Source organism: Drosophila obscura, unplaced genomic scaffold (assembly GCF_018151105.1).
Source record: "Drosophila obscura isolate BZ-5 IFL unplaced genomic scaffold, ASM1815110v1 contig_200, whole genome shotgun sequence".
Lineage (NCBI taxonomy): Eukaryota > Metazoa > Arthropoda > Insecta > Diptera > Drosophilidae > Drosophila > Drosophila obscura.
Window position 1 is genome coordinate 7,780,403 of NW_024542791.1, and position 20,527 is coordinate 7,800,929.

At 41.1% G+C, this 20,527-nt stretch overlaps 4 protein-coding genes and 2 long non-coding RNA genes across 10 annotated transcripts; 4 read left to right on the forward strand and 2 right to left on the reverse strand.

The window, feature by feature from the left end:
- The first annotated feature begins 2 nt into the window (after window positions 1–2).
- Window positions 3–7,824, forward strand: LOC111073680 (disco-interacting protein 2). Of its 2 annotated transcripts, none has more exons than XM_022366119.2 (16): window positions 3–399; window positions 872–943; window positions 1,013–1,435; window positions 1,494–1,873; window positions 2,008–2,098; window positions 2,321–2,873; window positions 2,929–3,269; window positions 3,339–4,667; window positions 5,007–5,170; window positions 5,229–5,310; window positions 5,369–5,473; window positions 5,548–5,917; window positions 5,987–6,647; window positions 6,701–7,149; window positions 7,204–7,352; window positions 7,410–7,824. In XM_022366119.2, exons 1-16 carry the CDS (start codon window positions 327–329, stop codon window positions 7,511–7,513), a joined length of 5,346 nt encoding a protein of 1,781 aa, XP_022221811.2. In that variant the 5' UTR covers window positions 3–326; the 3' UTR covers window positions 7,514–7,824. The 2 variants fall into 2 exon arrangements, with proteins under 2 accessions (XP_022221811.2, XP_022221812.2); XM_022366120.2 differs by having other exon boundaries at window positions 5,058–5,170.
- Window positions 7,555–13,836, reverse strand: LOC111073662 (probable G-protein coupled receptor Mth-like 14; the record flags this gene model as incomplete). Its single annotated transcript, XM_022366087.2, has 7 exons — window positions 7,555–8,134; window positions 8,209–8,333; window positions 8,400–8,900; window positions 8,966–9,152; window positions 9,212–9,592; window positions 9,700–9,736; window positions 13,788–13,836. Coding segments are annotated over 7 exons (1,542 nt in total), but the record flags the coding sequence as incomplete, so codon positions are not given.
- LOC111073684 (inversin-B) lies at window positions 10,767–13,735 on the forward strand. 4 transcript variants are annotated; one of them, XM_022366127.2, is made up of 9 exons: window positions 10,767–11,004; window positions 11,057–11,410; window positions 11,465–11,677; window positions 11,802–11,822; window positions 11,980–12,097; window positions 12,152–12,489; window positions 12,547–12,644; window positions 12,719–12,788; window positions 12,908–13,735. In XM_022366127.2, the coding sequence occupies exons 1-9, from the start codon at window positions 10,891–10,893 to the stop codon at window positions 13,352–13,354; spliced, it is 1,773 nt and encodes a 590-aa protein (XP_022221819.2). In that variant the 5' UTR covers window positions 10,767–10,890; the 3' UTR covers window positions 13,355–13,735. The 4 variants fall into 4 exon arrangements, with proteins under 4 accessions (XP_022221819.2, XP_022221820.2, XP_022221821.2 ...); XM_022366128.2 differs by having other exon boundaries at window positions 12,550–12,644; XM_022366129.2 differs by lacking the exon at window positions 11,802–11,822.
- A 139-nt stretch (window positions 13,837–13,975) lies between the features above and the next one.
- LOC111073683 (ATP-dependent RNA helicase DDX54) lies at window positions 13,976–18,010 on the forward strand. The gene is made up of 6 exons (XM_022366126.2): window positions 13,976–14,079; window positions 14,137–14,686; window positions 14,768–15,522; window positions 15,591–15,866; window positions 15,931–16,845; window positions 17,887–18,010. The coding sequence occupies exons 1-5, from the start codon at window positions 14,077–14,079 to the stop codon at window positions 16,825–16,827; spliced, it is 2,481 nt and encodes an 826-aa protein (XP_022221818.2). The 5' UTR covers window positions 13,976–14,076; the 3' UTR covers window positions 16,828–16,845; window positions 17,887–18,010.
- LOC121404446 lies at window positions 16,912–20,384 on the reverse strand. Its single transcript, XR_005968000.1, has 3 exons — window positions 20,217–20,384; window positions 18,992–19,945; window positions 16,912–18,936 (listed from the first exon to the last, which is right to left on the reverse strand). It is a non-coding gene; the product is annotated as an uncharacterized LOC121404446 (long non-coding RNA).
- On the forward strand, window positions 18,663–20,405 carry LOC121404447. Its single transcript, XR_005968001.1, has 3 exons — window positions 18,663–19,046; window positions 19,131–19,282; window positions 19,356–20,405. It is a non-coding gene; the product is annotated as an uncharacterized LOC121404447 (long non-coding RNA).
- The last annotated feature ends 122 nt before the right edge of the window (window positions 20,406–20,527 follow it).

The following is a 20,527-nucleotide window of genomic DNA, read 5'->3' on the forward strand; positions in this document are numbered from 1 at the left end:
CACTCTACAGAAAATTTCGCTAGACTAGCACATCATAAAATCATTTTGTACTCTACTCTACTTTTTCTTTGTTTACTTTTCCTGTGCAAATTATAATTAAGTATTTAAAAAACTATCACATAGTGTTGACCCTGCGTGTTCAAGTTGCAGAAGTTCCGGGTTCTGTTAATTTTCCGAATCAAAATGTAGTATAATGAATTGCAATTCGATCGATTTTTGACAACAGCGGTGTTTCATTTTGGGTGTGTAGTGCGACCAGCTAAAAAGTTAGGCCCTTTGGAAAGAGAACGAAATAAAAGTTTGCAACGAACTCGAATTCTTTGGACATGGAGTCTACTTCCTCATTTCCTGGATATATTCGCGAAAAGATCGCTGAACTGGATTTGGAACTCTCAGAGGGTATGTAAATGTATCCATATGTACATACGTATATACATATGTACTTACATTGTATGTATGTATTTGGTTTTCTTGTTTTGATTGCCCATGAAAGTAAATACAAATAGTTGAGTTCATATTGTGCAACTAACCATTTTTTCATCTCTAAAAATATACCAATAAAAACAATAAATATTTAATGTAATCAAAAAATAGTTCAACTTAATACTTTTATGCTACTTACATACATACGCCTAACAAGATTTTGTGCAAACATGATTTTAAATATTTAATCAGCACCAGTGCATTTTCTCAGGCATTTGTATACATCCATTCATATACATGTGCATAACTAAGAGAAGTCGAGATTACAATTAGAGTAGTATAAAGATATTGCTTGTGTTTTTTTATGTTTATTAAGCTTCTAGCCATTATAAATGCATGTGTTGCACAAATGCATAATCTTATGTTGAATATCCTTATCTTTTTTCAGGTGACATTACGCAAAAAGGCTATGAAAAGAAACGAGCCAAGTTATTGCAACCGTTTCTAAAAAAGAATGAAGGTATGTACGACATCGGGATGACTTAAAACATTGTGGCATTTAGTAATTTCCTGCATACTTTTATGACAGCTATTAGCGTCGACAAGGCAAAAATTACGCCGCCACCGCCATATTACAACGTTAAAGATGCCAACAATAGCAACAGTCACGGAAACATCAATAATGATGGTGTCATAGTCTCCAGTGAAGGCTATAGTTATGTGACCGAAGTACCTTCTCTCTCCTCTTCACAACAAAGACATTCCAAAAAGTTAGACTTTCATCAGTCTTCCTCCATAACAGCATCATCAATCGCTCAGAGCGGAGCGGCTGGGACACCTGGTTATGAAAATATGCGCCCGCAAGGTGGTGCAGTCGGCGATCCAGGCTATCAGAATACCCGCGAACCAAGCGGTTTTCAGAATCAGTCCCACTCTACATCAAATAATAGTCAACACCGCCAGCGACGCACACAGCGCAAAGTAACGCACAATGAGAAACGTTATCATTCGGGTAGGTCTGACCGAATAACTTAAACTATTTCTACTATAAGCGAAAATTCAAATTGCAGAGGTACGTCAGGAGGCCGTACAACAGGCCTTAGCAGCACTTAAAGGTCGACCAAAACCTAGTCTTCCGATGCCATCAAAACGCACCTCTGTGCTTAACCGCAGCCCTGGCTGTAATGATGAGCTGGACTCATCTACAGATGACGAATCCATACCAGAGGAAACTATTTCCCCTGACAAGGAGTACAATTATCCGCGTGATCACATAAGCAATAGCATGATACCATCCGAACCGATAATAAAACCACCAATTCGTGAATCATCAATGAGCTCGCAGCAACATCTGCGACTTGATGTAAAACAGTTACAAACGCCAAATCAGAAGTATTCATCATCGAACAGTGTGGCAGAAAGACGGCCACCTCAAAATTTGCCCCCAGTTGTAAGTATTGGCTTAATCGTAGCTGTAACTAGCAGTAAGGAAACAATACAGCTATGTATATAAATGGTGTTATTACAAGGGGAAAAGCATTAACATAAAAAAAATTTAATATTTAAAATTCATATCTTACGCAGCCAACATCTGATACATCGAGTATGGAGTCACCGCCAATTGCTTACAAGCGAGATAGTGACTTTTCGGACAAAGCATTTAAGCAAAAGCAATGTGAGTAATTGTAGAATTTGTAGAAATGTGCTATTCACAACAAAAGGGATTTGGTTTCATGAAAAGTACATATACATACATTTGTATCAGACCAACCAATGCATGTACAATAGATAGAGACCTTTGTTCTTATAGTCAATTAAAGTCAACTGCCCGCAAACCCAACCCCTTATATAGTCCAACACTGTACAAAAAACATTTGATTTTCCGCTCTTTTATTAGTCAACGCTCCAGACATAACACAGTTTAATAATGCACATCGCATTGCTGACCGCGTTACACGATATGTAAATGTATCCCAAAGTGAACTTAACGACACAGATGCAAATGGTAAATGGAAGGTTTCCGCCAAAATACAACAACTGTTAAACACACTTAAACGACCGAAGCGTCGGCCACTTCCCGAATTCTATGAGGACAACGACATTGAGCTTGAGATTGCAGCAAATACTAAGGATCCCAATGCACCAAAACCGGAAGGCAGCACAATGACTCCCGTACAAGGCGAGCAACTCTCTATACCAGCAGGGCTTCCACGCACTCTGGAATGTGCCCTCCAGCGCTATGGTACAAATTCATTTAAATGTTCCATGGCTACGGTGCTTGATCCTAATGGTAAAATAACAACAACCCTGACATATGGAAAGCTGCTGTCACGTGCACAAAAGATAGCCTATGCATTGTCCACGAAGATATTTAGCAAAGGACCCGAGCAAGTAACATTGAAGCCGGGCGACCGTGTTGCTTTAGTTTTTCCAAATAATGATCCATTGAGGTTAGTAACCAAAGAACTTTTCAAAGACCATAATTAAAGCTAAGAATACTTTCAGTTTTATAACAGCCTGGTATGGTTGTATGTTTCGTGGCTTGGTCCCATTGCCAATAGAGCTGCCACTTTCCAGCTCTGACACACCTCCCCAGCAGGTTGGATTCTTGCTTAGTTCGTGTGGCATAACTGTGGCGCTCACATCGGAGGCTTGCTTGAAAGGTCTACCCAAATCAAACACCACGGGCGAAATTGCAAAACTTAAAGGTTGGCCTCGCTTGCAGTGGTTTGTAACTGAACACTTGCCTAAGCCCCCTAAAGAATTCAATGTTGGAAACTTACGCATCGATGATTCAGCAGCGTCTTATATTGAATATACCACTGATAAGGAAGGCAGTGTTATGGGTAAGTGGTGCATACAGTTTTTTTCCAATAAAAATGTAATATACTATCACATATTCACATGTTTTGTAGGTGTGACTGTTACGCGTGCTGCTATGATCAATCATTGCCGGGCATTGACTATGGCCTGTCACTACACCGAAGGGGAAACCGTTGTCTGTGTCCTAGATTTTAAAAGAGAAGTTGGTCTATGGCACTCAGTCTTGACCTCAGTTCTGAACGGTATGCATGTTATTTTCATACCTTATGCCTTGATGAAGCTGCGCCCCTCAAGTTGGATGCAATTAATAACGAAACATAGAGCTTCCTGCTGCTTGGTCAAGAGCCGTGATTTGCATTGGGGCTTATTGGCTACTAAAGATCACAAGGACATATCGCTATCTTCATTGCGTATGCTACTAGTAGCCGACGGAGCCAATCCCTGGTCACTTTCATCGTGTGATCAGTTTTTGAACGTATTTCAAGCAAAAGGCTTACGGTCAGACGCCATATGCCCATGTGCAAGTAGTTCAGAAGTTTTTACCGTTTCACTTCGTCGTCCTGGTCGTGGGTCATGTGGGTTTAGTCAATCAGCCACAGGACGCGGCGTACTCTCCATGGCAGCTCTTTCACACGGTGTCGTAAGAGTGGATAGTGAAGACTCGCTAACATCGCTAACATTGCAGGACTGTGGTCAAGTTATGCCAGCAGCGCAAATGGTAGTCGTACGATCAGAGGGGGCACCAGTCCTGTGTAAGACGGATCAAGTTGGAGAAATATGCGTTACAAGTGGTTCAACAAGCGCCAGTTACTTTGGGCTCGATGGAATGACAAATTCTACATTTAAAGTTCAGCCCATGTTGGAAGATTTTGATCAAACGAAAGAGAGTACTGGTACTGGAACTTTTGGCATTATTTCGAAGCCTATTGGCGATGAATACTTCGTCCGGTCAGGCCTGTTGGGTTTTCTTGGTCCTGGAGGGTTAGTGTTCGTATGCGGTTCCCGGGATGGACTTATGACGGTTACAGGACGAAAGCACAACGCGGATGACATCATAGCCACAGTATTAGCAGTGGAACCAATGCGTTTCATTTACCGAGGACGCATAGCAGTATTTAGCATTAAAGTACTTCGCGATGAGCGCGTCTGTGTTATTGCTGAACAGCGGCCCGATTGCTCTGAGGAAGAAAGTTTCCAATGGATGTCGCGTGTTCTTCAAGCTGTAGATTCCATTCATCAGGTTGGGATATATTGCTTAGCATTAGTGCCACCGAATCATTTGCCGAAGACCCCACTTGGAGGCATACATTTATGTGAAGCAAGGCGTCGATTTTTGGAAGGATCTCTTCACCCCGCAAACGTATTAATGTGTCCACATACGTGCGTTACTAACTTGCCGAAGCCAAGAGAGTTACATCAAGGTGAGTTCTCAGTTGAAATGAACTGAAAATTGGTTTTAATTGTTTTAATAATTGGCTATGCTGGACTTTCTGTGCTTTCGTTACCTTATTAAAATTAAAATATTGCTTTCCTCTATTTTTAACCACCAACAACACTACAACAATGCTGCGATTGCTTCTATGACCAATACAACACTCACTTCAAAAATACACAAAATAATAACAACACTGTATAAAATCTACAACAATACACCAAAATGACAACATAACTAATGTATTTGATTTAATTAATAATTTATATAATTGATCCTTGTATAAAATCAACAAAAAACTACTAACCATTCCCCAAACAAAAAAAAGGTGTGCAAACTACTGCAAAACTAAGCTCATCATCTGGCTGTGGTATTACAGACACGGGTGTAGGACCAGCCTCTGTGATGGTTGGAAATTTAGTGCAGGGTAATCGTTTGGCTGAAGCACACGGACGAGACGTCGGATTGTCCTCCGAAGATTGTGAGCGTAAGGTTAGTCTTCCTCATCAAGTAAATAGTGTTCTTTTTCAACAAATTGATCTATACACAGCCTCAACTAATAACAGGAGTACTCCGTTGGCGCGCCAATACATCACCAGATCATATTATATTTACTCTGCTTAATTCTAAGGGCAAGTTCTTGCTATGAATATATATATAAACAAATAATATTTTGCTCCAACACTGTAGGTGCCATTGCCAAAACTTTGACATGCTCCGAGTTACATAAACGGGCCGAGAAGATAGCGGCTTTGCTACAAGAACGGGGAAGAATTGAGCCCGGTGATCACGTTGGTAAGTATTCCTAAAAGAAGAATTTATATTTTTTAAATTAATTATATTTTTTTTTTTTTTTTTCATATTTTCAGCACTTATATTTCCCCCTGGACTCGATTTGCTATGTGCATTTTATGGTTGCCTCTATCTGGGAGCAATACCTATAACAATAAGACCACCCCATCCTCAAAACCTTAACACTACTTTGCCCACTGTGCGCATGATCGTTGATGTATCAAAAAGTAGCATTGTACTCTCTATACAACCAATTATTAAGTTACTCAAATCCCGAGAAGCTGCAACATCTATCGACCCAAAGACATGGCCGCCTATATTAGATATTGATGACAACCCAAAACGCAAATATGCCGGCCTAGCCACAGTCTCATTTGACTCTAGCGCTTATTTGGACTTTAGCGTATCAACCTGCGGACGTCTTAGCGGTGTCAATATAACACATCGGTATGTAATTATTATATCCTTTTGATGATTAGATATGCATATTAGTAATCTAATATCTTAATTCAAAAGGTCCCTTTCTAGTCTGTGTGCTAGTTTAAAATTGGCATGTGAACTTTATCCGTCTCGTCATGTTGCGTTATGTTTGGATCCCTATTGTGGTCTTGGATTTGTAATGTGGACTCTTATCGGGGTATACAGTGGTCACCATTCAATACTTATAGCACCTTACGAAGTTGAAGCTAATCCCAGCTTGTGGTTGTCAACTCTATCGCAACACCGTGTTCGCGACACGTTTTGTTCATATGGTGTGATAGAATTATGCACTAAAGCACTTAGCAATTCTATACCCTCTTTGAAGCAAAGAAATATAGACCTAAGATGCGTGCGGACATGTGTTGTAGTGGCAGAAGAGCGCCCAAGAGTGCAGCTGACACAACAATTTTGCAAGCTGTTTCAGGCCCTTGGTCTGAACACTCGATGTGTTTCCACTTCCTTCGGGTGCCGTGTTAATCCTGCTATTTGCGTGCAGGGGGCTAGTTCTGCAGAAAGTGCTCAGGTCTATGTGGATATGAGAGCGTTGCGTAACAATCGTGTGGCATTGGTTGAACGTGGTGCACCAAATTCATTGTGTGTTATTGAATCGGGTAAACTACTACCTGGCGTGAAAGTCATAATAGCTAATCCCGATACTAAAGGTCACTGTGGCGACTCACACTTGGGAGAAATTTGGGTAAATTTTTACCTGGTTTTTCACTTGCACTGTAACTAATATATATCTTACAGGTACAATCGCCCCATAATGCAAATGGATACTTTACCATATATGGCGACGAAACCGACTATAATGATCATTTTAATGCTAAATTGGTCACTGGGGCTACAGCTGAGATATACGCACGCACTGGGTATTTAGGTTTTCTGCGGCGCACTGAGTGTTCACAGGCAGCTTCTTTACTTGACGAGACCACACCAAGTGTGGCTAGTCGTGACAGTGATACTGAATCCTTGAATTCCATAAGTCAACTGCAATTAAACTTTTCAAACGCTTCGTTGGGTGGAAACTCTGAGCATAGCATAGTAAGTGGTGCCGTTAACTCCAATGACCAAGAGCTACACGATGCAGTGTATGTTGTCGGAGCTGTTGATGAAGTGATCTCTTTACGGGGCATGAATTATCATCCAATTGATATCGAAAATTCAGTGATGCGGTGTCACAAAAAAATTGCTGAATGGTAAGAAGAATAGAATTGCCTATTATATTTAAATGTTACACAATGTACTTTTAGTGCCGTGTTCACCTGGACCAATTTGCTGGTCGTTGTTGTGGAGCTCGATGGCAATGAATCAGAAGCGCTGGACTTAGTTCCCTTGGTCACAAATACAGTATTGGAAGATCACCAACTAATAGTAGGCGTTGTTGTGGTTGTTGATCCAGGTACGTAAAAAACAATACAAAAACGAGCAAGGATGCTTTATAAAGAGATTTTTTCAGGAGTGGTGCCTATAAACAGCCGTGGTGAAAAGCAACGGATGCATTTACGGGACGGTTTTCTGGCCGACCAGTTGGATCCCATCTACGTCGCATACAACATGTAAATACTCATTTAGTTTATGATGAAATAGCCACTGCGTAGCACAGAAACGTAAGCAAACCACTTTATTATAACATTATTTAACAACCATCGTAAATCAGTAACTAAATATAAAAAGGCTCTTTTACTTTGGATAGTCAAACAAAATTACACATTTTCTTTAAGTTTACTTAAAGCATAGTTGGTAAAACTTTCTTACAATTAACTGGACTATTAAACTACATGATCATACTACACGTATACAAATGACAAGAACAAAAATTTAATATTTATGTGTAAGACGAAATAAACAACAATTTATATAAATATTATAAAAAAATGTTTATTTTCCTGTTAGTGTGAAAGAGTTACAGGACATTACAACTATATATGATTCACATTTTTATTAAGATCCTGCAGCTCTGTACCTTCAATTTTATGTGAACCGCGATCATACCACCAACGCAAAATTATTGTACGTCGTCTACGTACTACAAGAAAAATGAGCAATACCCAAACTCCTTGTAGACCATTCACCATATCGCAAAGGATCAAGTAATTGGAGTTGGATCCTGAGTAAAATGTGACTATTTCAAGAAGCCAACTTACTATCATAATAATACCCAGTAAACTGACGCATTTCGCACTGAAAATATGATCAAAGAAATCGCACACAATATAATAAGGATTTCGTCTTGGGAAGATACAAAGTCCGCTTACTCCTTTTTCACATCTTCATATTTTTGCTGATCAAATATGGCATCACTTGGTCCAGCATTATCATTCTTCTCTGCCTGTGAATATCCATTAATGCGTTGAAAACCAAAGAAAGATATTAAGTTAACCTGGAAAATGTAAGTATATACATTATAATAGTGGGAATCCTTTCACAACCCATTATCAATCCTCACCAAAAAACTAAAAATTAAAATTGTGGAAACAGGAGGAATAAAGTAGCGCTGTGATTCTCGGATAGATTCTGTAAGTCCTTGCAGAAAGTATGATGGCATCCCTGGCAATCCTTTTTGCACCGTGAGCGCTACTAAAGTAGCCGGTCCCGTAAAAGCAATTAGACAATAGCATATAAAATTAATGGTGGCCCACGACTTTGTTAGTTGTATACAGCAAGGCAACTTATACCATACGTTAAAAAGTACATTAAAACATATGCAGAAGTACCAAAAAAAATAGCTTAGTATACAAAACTGTATAACGTAACCAATAAATCCTGTGTACGGAATTCCGTAGATGTGTACAACAGAGTGCACAAAATAGCCTGAAGCCAAACACAAAGACATCAAACTTAGGGAGAGTCCATGCAAGTTACGCAATAAACGAAGGGTCAGGTGCAAATAACTAACTAATAGCAGGCAAGGCATGGATATTAGCATGAGGACTGCCACCATTACCACCTAAAAACAAATTAAATTAGTAGGAAACTTTGGTTGGGAACAAGTAGTGAAAAATGAGCAATTACTTTTGCAAATGCAATTTGTTCTTCAACTTGCGTGATACATGTGAAAGCAAATAAGTGTCCCGTCTTATCAATATCCAAGCAGTAATTTTCTTCGACGGTGTAGGATTCATTATCATGATCGATAATCAATAACGATCCATCTTGTAACACAAAGAAAACATCCTCTTCATCATCATATTGAAAGGAGCTGCTCTTGAAGTTAAAACCATTGTAGTTTTTAGAAAACAAAAAATGATAATTAATTACCTGTTGCATGGATTTCCAATATCATAGGGAAGAATCGTTTCAATTTCTAGATCTTCAATGCAATTGTCAAAGAGAACTGCGCTTATTACAGTCGGTTCAAACTTAAGAATACCATTGTCGCACATCGAATCACTTTGATTTTCACGATAGATGTCCAAATTTTCATCAAGTGGGCAGCATTTTCGAAGCATTGAAGAAGTTTTTGCTACTGGTTGTACTCTGTTCCTTTCTCGCTGCGAACAGTCAGCTGGTAAGGCACTATTAATGGATACCAAGGACGTAGATGTGCTTGATTCGGTTAAAAAACTATTGTGGCCGGAAATTGGGTCCAACGACTCAGTTGATGTTGATGTTATGGCATTGTATATGCCCTCAATATTACTAAGATAAAAAGTAAATATGGAAATAAATTAAAAAGGGTTATGGTAAAATTTTAAATATATGTATGTATTTACATATATTCCCTTTTTTTTAAACATTATTCTTACCCATGTTTGTTTAAATTGTTCTGGTCGGTTTTTTGAGCTAAAACCAATAAAGTGCAGTGGTATGTTGTTAAATACATCATAACAATGGCTTGCAAATAATAAAACTTCATATTTATATGGAACTCTTAGACTAATCTGAAAATAAATATGATTGTAACACGCAATTCTTTGTATTGAGAGAGTTATGGATAGCATAGTTTTCGATATTCTTTTAATTATGTTTAAGGAAAACCAGTAGTATTTAAACGAATAATATACAAGGGTAAGTTCTGACTAACAGCTATAAAATACGTATTTATCTTATCTATTCGAACCCTAGGCAGAACAAATTTGTCTCATTTCTAGTTATCATTATCAAACACATGACGTCAGTTTGATAATGTACATAAGTGTGCTGGTAGAAACATTTTTTCACAATTACTTTCATGGAATAATGTTTTAGTGGTTTTGTTACGTAGCTAGGACGTAAATGTACATAGTCAAGGTTTGTGACAAACACTTAAAAAATGCAATGATAAGCACTAAGACAGCAGTATGTATAAGGGTGAATAAGCACTAACGGTTAAATATATCGTCTATTTTTAGTTATACGCATATGTGGAAAAATGTAACTTCACTGTACTTAAATTAAATTAAATCGAATTCCACCGCTGAAGTTGCTTACTAAAATAATACGAGCGCAATAAACAGCACAGCTCGTGTTCGTGCTCTGCCATTGTATCGGTCTGGCCTGGTGATAAGATATCAATATGTACATATATGAAGAGCTCCAAAAAGAAAGAAGGCAACACTGCATAAAAATGTATACGTTTTTGCTTTACATTAAATTAATCTGTCTATACTAAAGCTACCAGTCGTTGGAGCTATTTCCGCATCTTGTTTTAAAAGTTACAACTGCACATTATAAACAGTGAGCAAGAGGATGGTGAGTGAAATTTAAAATCTACATCAACTGTCACTTCGTTATGTTCAAGTGATATTATCAATAGCAACCCTGCTTATATCGCTATAAAACTAGGCTGCAAAAAACATCGCGCTGAAAAATATATATCGATATTTTAATATCGACAATTTAGTTGGGAAAACATAAACATTTCTTTTTGACATATTTTCTTTATTTATCACAAAATCCGTTAGCAGTTATGCTTACTAAAAGATCCACCGTGCTGCTGAAAGTATTTGCATGCTAAAATGCAGAGCCAAGGCGGCCCCAGCAAGGTTGTTGCTACTCTCCGAGCGGATGGAAATTTCCAAATGTATCCAATGGATTCCACTGATCATACCAACTTACTTCACTATGAAATTGTAAGTAGCAAGAATCGTATTAAGGCTAAAATAACGTTTTTCGGTTGTTTAGCGAACAGAAGGAGAACTCCAACTAAAGAAGGGCAACGTGCCTGGTCCATCAACTGTCGTGGACCTAGGCAAGCAATTGCTTCAATGCGCAAGGGACAGCGATGTGACTGGCGTCAAAACGACGCTAGCACATGGAGCTCCCTTTGCGTCAGACTGGCTGGGAATGTCTGCGTTGCACTTTGCTGCCATGAACAACCAACTGGAAATCTGTGAAATACTTCTACAGGGCGGCATCAATATGGACGCCAAAACCAAGGTGGACAGAACGCCTCTGCATTTAGCCTGCTACTACGGACACGAGCGAGTAGTCAGCTTATTGCTGGCGCTCAAGTGCAGCGTTAATTCTCGAGACATGGTACGAAATGAGTTTTACCCTGATTCAGTAACCTAATTATGACCCATCGCACAGCTTCGAATGACGCCTCTTCACTGGGCTGTGGAAAAGAAGCACAAAACCATTGTGCGATTGTTACTAAAATGCCAGGCAGATGTGTCGCTAGTTTCGAAATTCGGCAAGACGCCAATTGCATTGGCCGTGTACACTGAACAGGCAGATGTGTTGGCCGAACTGGAGGCTGCTCGGCAGGCCCAGGCCAGTCGAAAGTTTAACGAGGAAACGGAGGTGAGTGCTGAAATAGGATTGTGTTTCCAAGAGAGTGTTAGTTTGTCTCTAGTTGTTACGCTTACTTATTAACTTATATATATACGGTTTCTTACTACCGACGAATGCAATAAACCAATTCCAGCGGCAGACACATAAAAGCAGAGTATGTACCTCAAATATTTTATATTTGGTTGCTACAAAATTGCTTCAAGCTCCATAATGCCCCATAATAAGCCACACTTTGGACTGTAGAAATTAACAAACACATTGAATGGTAGTCAGAAGATACATTATTAATATTTACTATAATTGATTCATAGAAAGAAACCAGTGAGGCGGTCAATTCAATAATGGACGAGACTGGGGCCCCAAAAAGGGTTGATAATACAGAAATGTCAGTCGAAGAAAGAATGGATGTCTTGGAAAACCTCCGCGGGCGTAAGTTTTATTAAGTATATTAGAAAAGGGTATCAACCAATTTTTCCTTTGCAGATCCCAATGTATTGGGAAACTCGGCGTTAAATATGCTGAAGACCCACGGCATTGCAGACATGATGCAGGAGAACGATGACGAGGCCTCCAAGGAAATGTTGAATACAGCCCTACAAAACGGTCGTCAGCTCGTTCTCTCCGAAGGGGGACGTATGCTGTTGCACGAAACAAAGTCGAGCATAAACGTCAAGCAATATGTGAATGGAAGCGCAAGGAAAACCTCAAATATGGGTCTCCGTCTCACCCCTAACAGCTCGCCCCCTCAAAAGATTCGCATGAATGTCATCAAGCAAAAGGAGGCAGCGTCGTCCAGTCCAGCTGGGGTGTCCAAAAACAAGGTAAGACCTCTATGGCTTTCCCTTATATAAAACCATAGCTGACGTTATTTTTCTAAGCAGAACATACGTATAATCTCGTTGACTGATTTTAAGAAACTTTGCGGGACAGACAATCAACCAAAGTCCTTACAAAAAATACCCGCATCATTGGCAAGGTAGACCCATCCTCTTAAATTGCCAGCAGTTGTCTAATCGTTTTTATTTTTTCATCTCCTATACACGGTCAAAGCTCTGGAATAGTACGTCAGCTCCCCGATGGCACCAAACTGGTAAACATGCGCCAGCTTCAGTCTCGTCAGGTTTGTGGTGGTGTTTTTTGTCTTGCTATTACTAAGATTAGTTTGGTTTATTTACTTCTAAGCGCAGCCATACTTGAATGTCCGAAAATAAATATCATCTTGGTATTGTCTACTTTCAGCTTAAACTTCCATCCGTTCAGCGACCCCCAGAACCCAGCATATTGGATGAGCAACAGCAGTTGCTGAACGAAGTCATTGCTCCATCGTCCCAGCCCGCTACGGCGAGCTCGCTGAGAGGACAAGTGGGCACCGTGCAGACAATACAGCTGCTACCATCCCCAGCAGCTGGAGCTGCCCTCGGAACGACAAGCAACGGAGTTGCCATCAAGGCTGTGGGCAACGTAGCAAAGCTGGGCTCAAAGGTCCCTAATGCAATGCCGCTGATGACATCTTCCGAAATTTGTCGGCAACTACATGAGCTTCGACGTCAGAACGAAGAATTGCGCCGGCGGGTGGATTCCTTTCACCGAGAAAAGGAACAAATGCTGAAGCGTATTGACCGCTTGGAACAGCTTGTATTCATTCGAGCATCGGAAACAGAAATCGATTATGCAGGGGACTTGTAGTTATGACCTAGATTAAACTTTTTTGTAAATAGCAGATAGCATACCAGCGGAGGGAACTTTGATTTTAATGTGCAACTATATTGACTGCTTTCGCACATATCGTCATGCACATTTCTAATAGAAGAGATCAAAAGTTAAGCTACGCTTTAAGAATAGTTTATCAAGTTAATCAGCTAAGTTTAAGTTCATTTTGCTAAAAACGCAAATTGTTTGAGCGGTTTCAAACATTTTTTATAACTGATTTTTATTAATATGAAGCATTTTTCTTTTAATGCTGGCCCTGGCTGGGGCATGAGGCATGGTCATTCAGACCTTTAAGATCGGAAAGAACTGCTTTTAATTTATTAGAAATATTAAAAATAATTAAATTTTGGAGCGTCACTAGCGGCATTTTGTTGTGATCCCCTTTATGGGTCAAGGTCACACACCTTACCACTTCTTGGAGATTCGCCCTCGGCCGATAAATTGACGAAGACTGATTCATTTTATCATCATATTTTTAGGGTTGTTTCATTTATTCAATATCTCAAAATCAATATATACAAAAAGTACTATGTATATTTCGCGGCTCAACACAAGGTGTTCACATGTTTAAATAGAGTGGGGCTGAGTGGGTTAAGTTTGTTCTTTTCCTCGGTATATTTTGAAAATAAGAATGTATATTTCGGTATATTTCTGAGGGTTTTATCGATAAGTCCACTGGTTGCACGTGTAAGCGAAAAATGGTAAGGAAAATATTTGTATATGAAAATTGCGCGATAATAAATATTCTCCTACAACAGGGTAAAAAGCAAGTAGATGAGATACCAGGATTTCCTTCGTTGGGAAACGATGCGGGTGGAGGCGGCCGTAACGACGACATCCTCAAGAGCAAACCCAAATCAAAGAAAAGCGGTGGCTTTCAATCAATGGGTCTTGGCTTTGAATTAATCAAAGGTATAACAAAACGCGGGTACAAAGTGCCCACGCCTATTCAAAGGAAGACCATTCCACTCATCTTGGAGGGGCGAGATGTTGTCGCCATGGCCAAAACTGGATCTGGCAAAACAGCATGTTTCTTGATACCTCTGTTTGAGAAGCTGCAGCGTCGCGATCCAACAAAGGGCGCCCGTGCGTTGATATTATCGCCTACTCGGGAGTTGGCAGTGCAGACGTACAAGTTTGTCAAGGAATTGGGTCGTTTTATGGAGCTGAAGACCATTTTGGTATTGGGTGGTGACTCTATGGACTCTCAGTTTTCAGCTATCCACACATGTCCGGATGTTATTGTCGCCACCCCGGGCCGTTTCCTTCATCTGTGTGTTGAAATGGACTTGAAGTTGAACTCCATAGGTCAGTATTCCATCAGTTTCTAGGCCCCCTGCATGTATACAAATGCATAACTTCAATGTATGTCCACCTTAATCTTTGCAGATTACGTTGTGTTTGATGAAGCTGATCGCCTTTTTGAAATGGGTTTCGGAACCCAGTTGAATGAAACGCTGCATCGACTGCCTTCTGCACGACAAATGGTTATGTTCTCCGCTACATTACCCAAACTATTGGTGGACTTTGCACGGGCCGGATTGAATGATCCAGTCCTCATACGGTTGGATGTGGAGTCAAAACTGCCAGACGCATTGGCCTTAAAATTTGTACATTGCCGGCCCGATGACCGCTACACAGCACTCGTGGTGCTACTCAAATATGTTATCCCAAAGGAGGCGCAAACCGTGGTATTTGCTGGCACACAGCATCATGTTGAACTGATTTCATTTATACTCGGTGAAGCTAGCATCTCCAACACATCCGTCTACTCCAGCCTGGACCCAGCAGCGCGTAAGATCAACACTGCGAAATTTGTGAACAAAAAGGTTTCGGTGCTTATAGTTACGGACGTTGCGGCACGCGGCATCGACATACCAAGCCTGGACTATGTGGTTAACCTTCACTTTCCGGGAAAACCCAAACTCTTTGTGCACCGTGTTGGACGATGTGCCCGAGCAGGACGTACTGGAACCGCGTATTCCATATTCTCCACTGATGACACTGCCCATTTGCTAGATCTGCACTTGTTCCTCAATAGGCCCTTTAATATCCACGACAGCTCGACCATGGGCACAATTCCACAAGATTTGCTGGAAGAGGAGCATCTGACTGTAACCGATATAAAGAAGAGTCACCACATAGTAAGTCGTTATACGAGTGCTTCTGTTCTGCTTGCGGTTGCCCATTATTCATGTTTTCTCGTGTTTAGGCCGGAGTATTGCGCACCAGCGAGAATGCATACAAGAAGTACTTGAGCTCCCGTCCTGTGGCATCCACAGATGCGAACGCACGCGTCAAGAAGATTAAATTCTACGCACTAAAGCCCCTGGAGGATTTCTTCACTGCTGCTCCCGTTCTCGCGCAAGCCGCTCAAGTCAATGGGCAGTCGAGTGAGTCTCGGGAAGAGGTAGCTGCTGCTGAGCGCAAGCTGCAAGAGGAGAAGCATGACATATTAGTGAAAATGCGCAACTTTAGGCCGTGTGGAGTATGATAGCCCTAATTCCTTTACCAGCAAAACTTTAATGATTTGCTTCAATTATTCATTACAGACCGTTTTTGAGCTTAACTGCACACAGAAGTCAACTCAATTTGTCGTGATGAAGACAAAGCGCTCAGAGCACGCGGATGTCATCAAAAAGTTTCGACAGCAACGTACTGACGAGGATATTGACGAGGCACAAAGGGATGCGGAAAAACAGGAGCCGAGCACAGCCAGAATGGCCACCGCTGATGAAGAGGCCATTAGTAGTACATTTAATAAAGTTGTAGCGCCAAGGAGACGTTTGCACATGGATGACTTATACAAAGAAAAGCCCAAGAGGAAAAAGCGCAGTGCCAACACCAAGGACGCAGAGCATTACGTGCCATATCATTCGGCTGACAAGCACACCGAAGATGGCTTGGCCATCAACACGTTCGAGCGACAAGCACAGAATGCCGAATTCTCGGTCGTAGATCGCAACTGTTCACAAGACACGAAACACAAGCCAGGGCTGATGAAATGGGACCGCATCAAAAAGAAAATGGTGTCCGTGCAAGATCCACGGGCCAACAAAATTCGTACCGAATCTGGCGCTTGGATTCCTGCCTCTTTCAAGACTGGGCGCTACACCGATTGGAAGGAAAAGTCCAAGATTGAGGAACAGGTGCAGCGCGAAGACGAAACCCGCAAGCCGTTGAGCCATGCCCAGCGCTATCCTGTCAGCAGACATGCGCGCCACAATGCGAAGTTGGAGCTTAAAAAACGAATGGGTGGCACTGACAAGGAGCTACGTCGACCCGAGCAAATTGTCAAATCCCGCATGCGACTGGAGTTCATCAAGAAGCGCAACGAAGACAACGCTGAGCGAAAAGTGGAGAACCGCAAACGCAGCATGAGGAAGAATCAAAGATCAAGAGCTCCAGAAAATGGAGGTGGAGGCGGAGGCGGTAGAAAGCGGAAGTAGAGATGACGTTACTGTTCGGTGAGTAAGATTCCTTCTCCGGTACATCCAAGCAAAGAGTGTCGGGAGTAAGGAATGCAACACATGAACGCTTGATTGGCCAACTAATATAACATAAAGGATCGTTTACTTCTACTATATGTAATTTCTACTTTATTAACTTGGTTCAGGGAAATCGTTACGTACCGTATGGACACATTGCGTGCATTGATACCATGTGCTTGAGGGAGTTCGGCAAGTCATTGCCTTTCAGAGTATAGTACAGTCAAACTGCTGATGCCTCGTCTGTCAAGGGAACACATTAACACATTCGAAAGCCCTTTCCATTCCATTCCGTCGGACAGTTCTGGACTGATACACAACTAATGAAGGCAATGGGCCGGATAGAATGTAATGTTGCGGATTCTTCATTTCACATTTCACTTGAAATCAAGTGCTAGCAGTATATGGCATATAGACAGGGCCTTTTTTTGGAGACTAAAATTTAAAAAAAACTCGAAATTCAATTTATTCAAATAGAAGCAAAAGTGAACACCTAGCATCCCTTGGTCGCAACCTATGAATTTACCTGCCTGACCGCTTCTACGCGATTATGGCTTTAATAGGCGCACCCCTTGTCCGATGACACACACATTCTGTGCGGCATGGGCTAAGTAAGCTCTTTCACTCTTCTGCACTCCCAAAACGGCTCAACCGAACCGCTTTTGTTTATCTATTATTATCAAAGTCAGCTCCATCTAGAGGGACCAGCTCTCAAACTGTGCTGTAGTGTGGCAAGCACCACGACTTAAGCGATTGCATTTTGTCTGCAGCCCGCAGAATGAGTCAAGAGTCACGCAAATGAGGCAATAACTAGAATTTCGAATTTACAATTTAGCCAATCAATTACCCCTCGGATAGGATACCTACATCATCAAGGCGGAAGTACTGAGATCAACCTTGTTCCGTTGAATTTTTGTATATAAGCTTGAGATCTGGCAGCACATTTGAATATCTCCCTGCTTTTGTCCCTGAAGGTCAACTAGCACTAAATCCGCCTTTTGTTTTCTTTATGCTCCACAGAGATCCTCAGCGATGCTGCCTGAAGGCGCACCTATTTATGAAGGGAAGATACTAACTAATCCCCACTATCCGGATAAGGTACTCTAAATATTTGTTCAATAAAAACGGTCGTCACAACCATGGGGACATTGCTGCTTTTTGTGTTTCGAAAAATTTTGATAAAAACACACTATGAAATGTGTGAAGCACGACATCTTTGAAGTGCGGTTGGGGTGGCTATAGAGATGCTATCGCTGGGCGGGGGGGCTGAAAATGCCCTATGTCTGAGTAAAGTCGTGCCATAAACTAATTCTTAATTTCGTTCTGGAACACTCATCTGAAGGCTTAACTCGACTGTTGCGACGTCGTAAGGCAGCAGGTATTTCACATCGATGGAAACTCTCGTTTCCGAAAATAGCATTACATCGCATATGGTCCCCATCCACAGACTGTGGGATTTCCCCTGGGCCACTTTCTGACTGGTCCATAGTGCATTTCGCCGTTGTCTTGCAAGCTGATGTACCATCTGAATGTGGTACAAGCAACACCCGTTTGTTTGACTGCCGCCTGTCGCGAGGGGCTGCTTAAAATAGATCCAGTTTTGATGTACTCACATACATAAGTATTTACGGGCATGTCCCCAACTACATATTTCCAAGTACCACCTCCATCCCCTGTAGGTTCCACAGGGTTTCAGCAGATAATTGGGTGGTATAAACATAAACATTGGATTTACATTTCCATTTGAATTTGTACATTTAACACACACCCCGCCCAACCCAGACATCCCTGGCCACTCGAAGATTAGATTGATCAAGACGATTAGACGACGACGTTGATGATGATGATTGTCGTCAGTTTGATGTAGTCGAACTCTAGGGAATCATTCCGCATGTGGGCCCGTTGCAGTTGCTTGATGGAATCCCGCACAGTGATGGGCAACATCTCCGTGGAGTCGCGAATGTTCAGCACCAGTGGCTGCTCCTCTCCATCGTCGCTGGGATGCACCTGCAGCGTAATGGAACCGCCAGCGGATACATGAGCAGCATATACCGACAATCAGACAATCATCTAAAATGTAACTTTCGTTTAGAATCCAATGCAAAAAAAGAACTCTGGCCCTTACATAATTCACGAACTCCCGACAAGTAGGACAATCAGAATCTGACAGTGCCGCTGAAGTGAGTGAGACACAGCAGATGTATTTCTGGAGAGTTCTCAGTCGAAAATCCATTCAGACGAATACAATTTTTTTTATTTTGAAGTATTTCTTGGCCTGTGGGACCACTTGAAGAGTGTTGCTGATGCCGGCAGCTATTCGGAAACGACTTTTCTGACGCTCTTGAACTGCGCTCGTGAACCGCAACCCGCCCGGAAAGTGTGAAAAGCTCCGTACTCTCTCATCCCCAGAAACCTTGTAAGTAAGCGAACACACTATGTACGTATGTATGTTTTTTCTACTTATGTATCGGGTAAATATTAAATGCCAGGCACTGCTTCATAAATTGACTGGAGAGACCAATCGAGCCCCCCATTCCTCACCACGATGTGTGAACATGATACCAGAACAGTAGACGTAATATTGAAAATCCATTGCCCAAAACAACACAATTTTCTGTCCCCATGCTATTCCGCTTCATTCGGTGTGTGGTGTTTTAAATTTATATGTGAAGTTCGGATTTGAATGGATGTGTGGGTTGGAGTGCTGGCGTGACGAATTTAAGGGTCTTGTTTCAACCCTCGCGAGAGCCAGCACTGTGAACCAGATGACAGACATCTTGTAGCGACGCCATATCAATTCAATCAAATAAATGAGGCGGACAATCAATGGATTGGGGGAGAGTCCAATTGCAGCGGCATGTAGCTCAGAGAGATACCCTCTTACTTGACGACTCACTCTGGATTTACAGATTGTTGAGCTCACGCAAGGCCCAGGCCTAATATACGCCTCGCCCCAAGATCTTGTCCTGCTGGCTTGTGTTTTCTAAATTGAGCTGCCCAGACAATTGCACAATTTACTGAAGAATGCGTCACTTAAAAACGCATTATTCAATTTATGCCATCTATCCTCCAGATGAATCTGCAATGAATGTTTGTCGGTCTAGTACGAGTATTTTCACGTAGTAGGAAATTGAAAGTCAAAAAAATCATACGGTCCTAGAGCTACACTTGGGATTATCGTCATTATAATTGTGCGGAGACAGGCCTCGCCACATCAGAGTTAAGATATATGTATAAAAATACATATTTATTTACATTAGAATTCTTCATTCGAACTAAAATTTGTTGTAATAATTCAAATGTATAGCGAAGTGCTTTAGGGGTATTCTTTCACAACACACGTTTTTTACCATTAGCAACATTTAAAAATTGTTTCATCAATTTCATCCATATATTAACATCCAGATCAGCTAAATTGGTTGTCGACAATAAGTAGTAGTGCTATGTAGATATTTTGCTAGGTGCCCAGTGTGACCAAAGTGGGAATAGTGAATGATCTACGGTTAAACTGTTTCCGTTTGCTTACAAATAAAATCTGTTAAAATATTGGATAAATGACATTAGTGTGATTTTTATCTCCTTATATATTAATAAAATGAGTAACGGGTATAAAATGAATAAATAATAATATCCATATAATCGGTTTTCATTTGAATGCCTT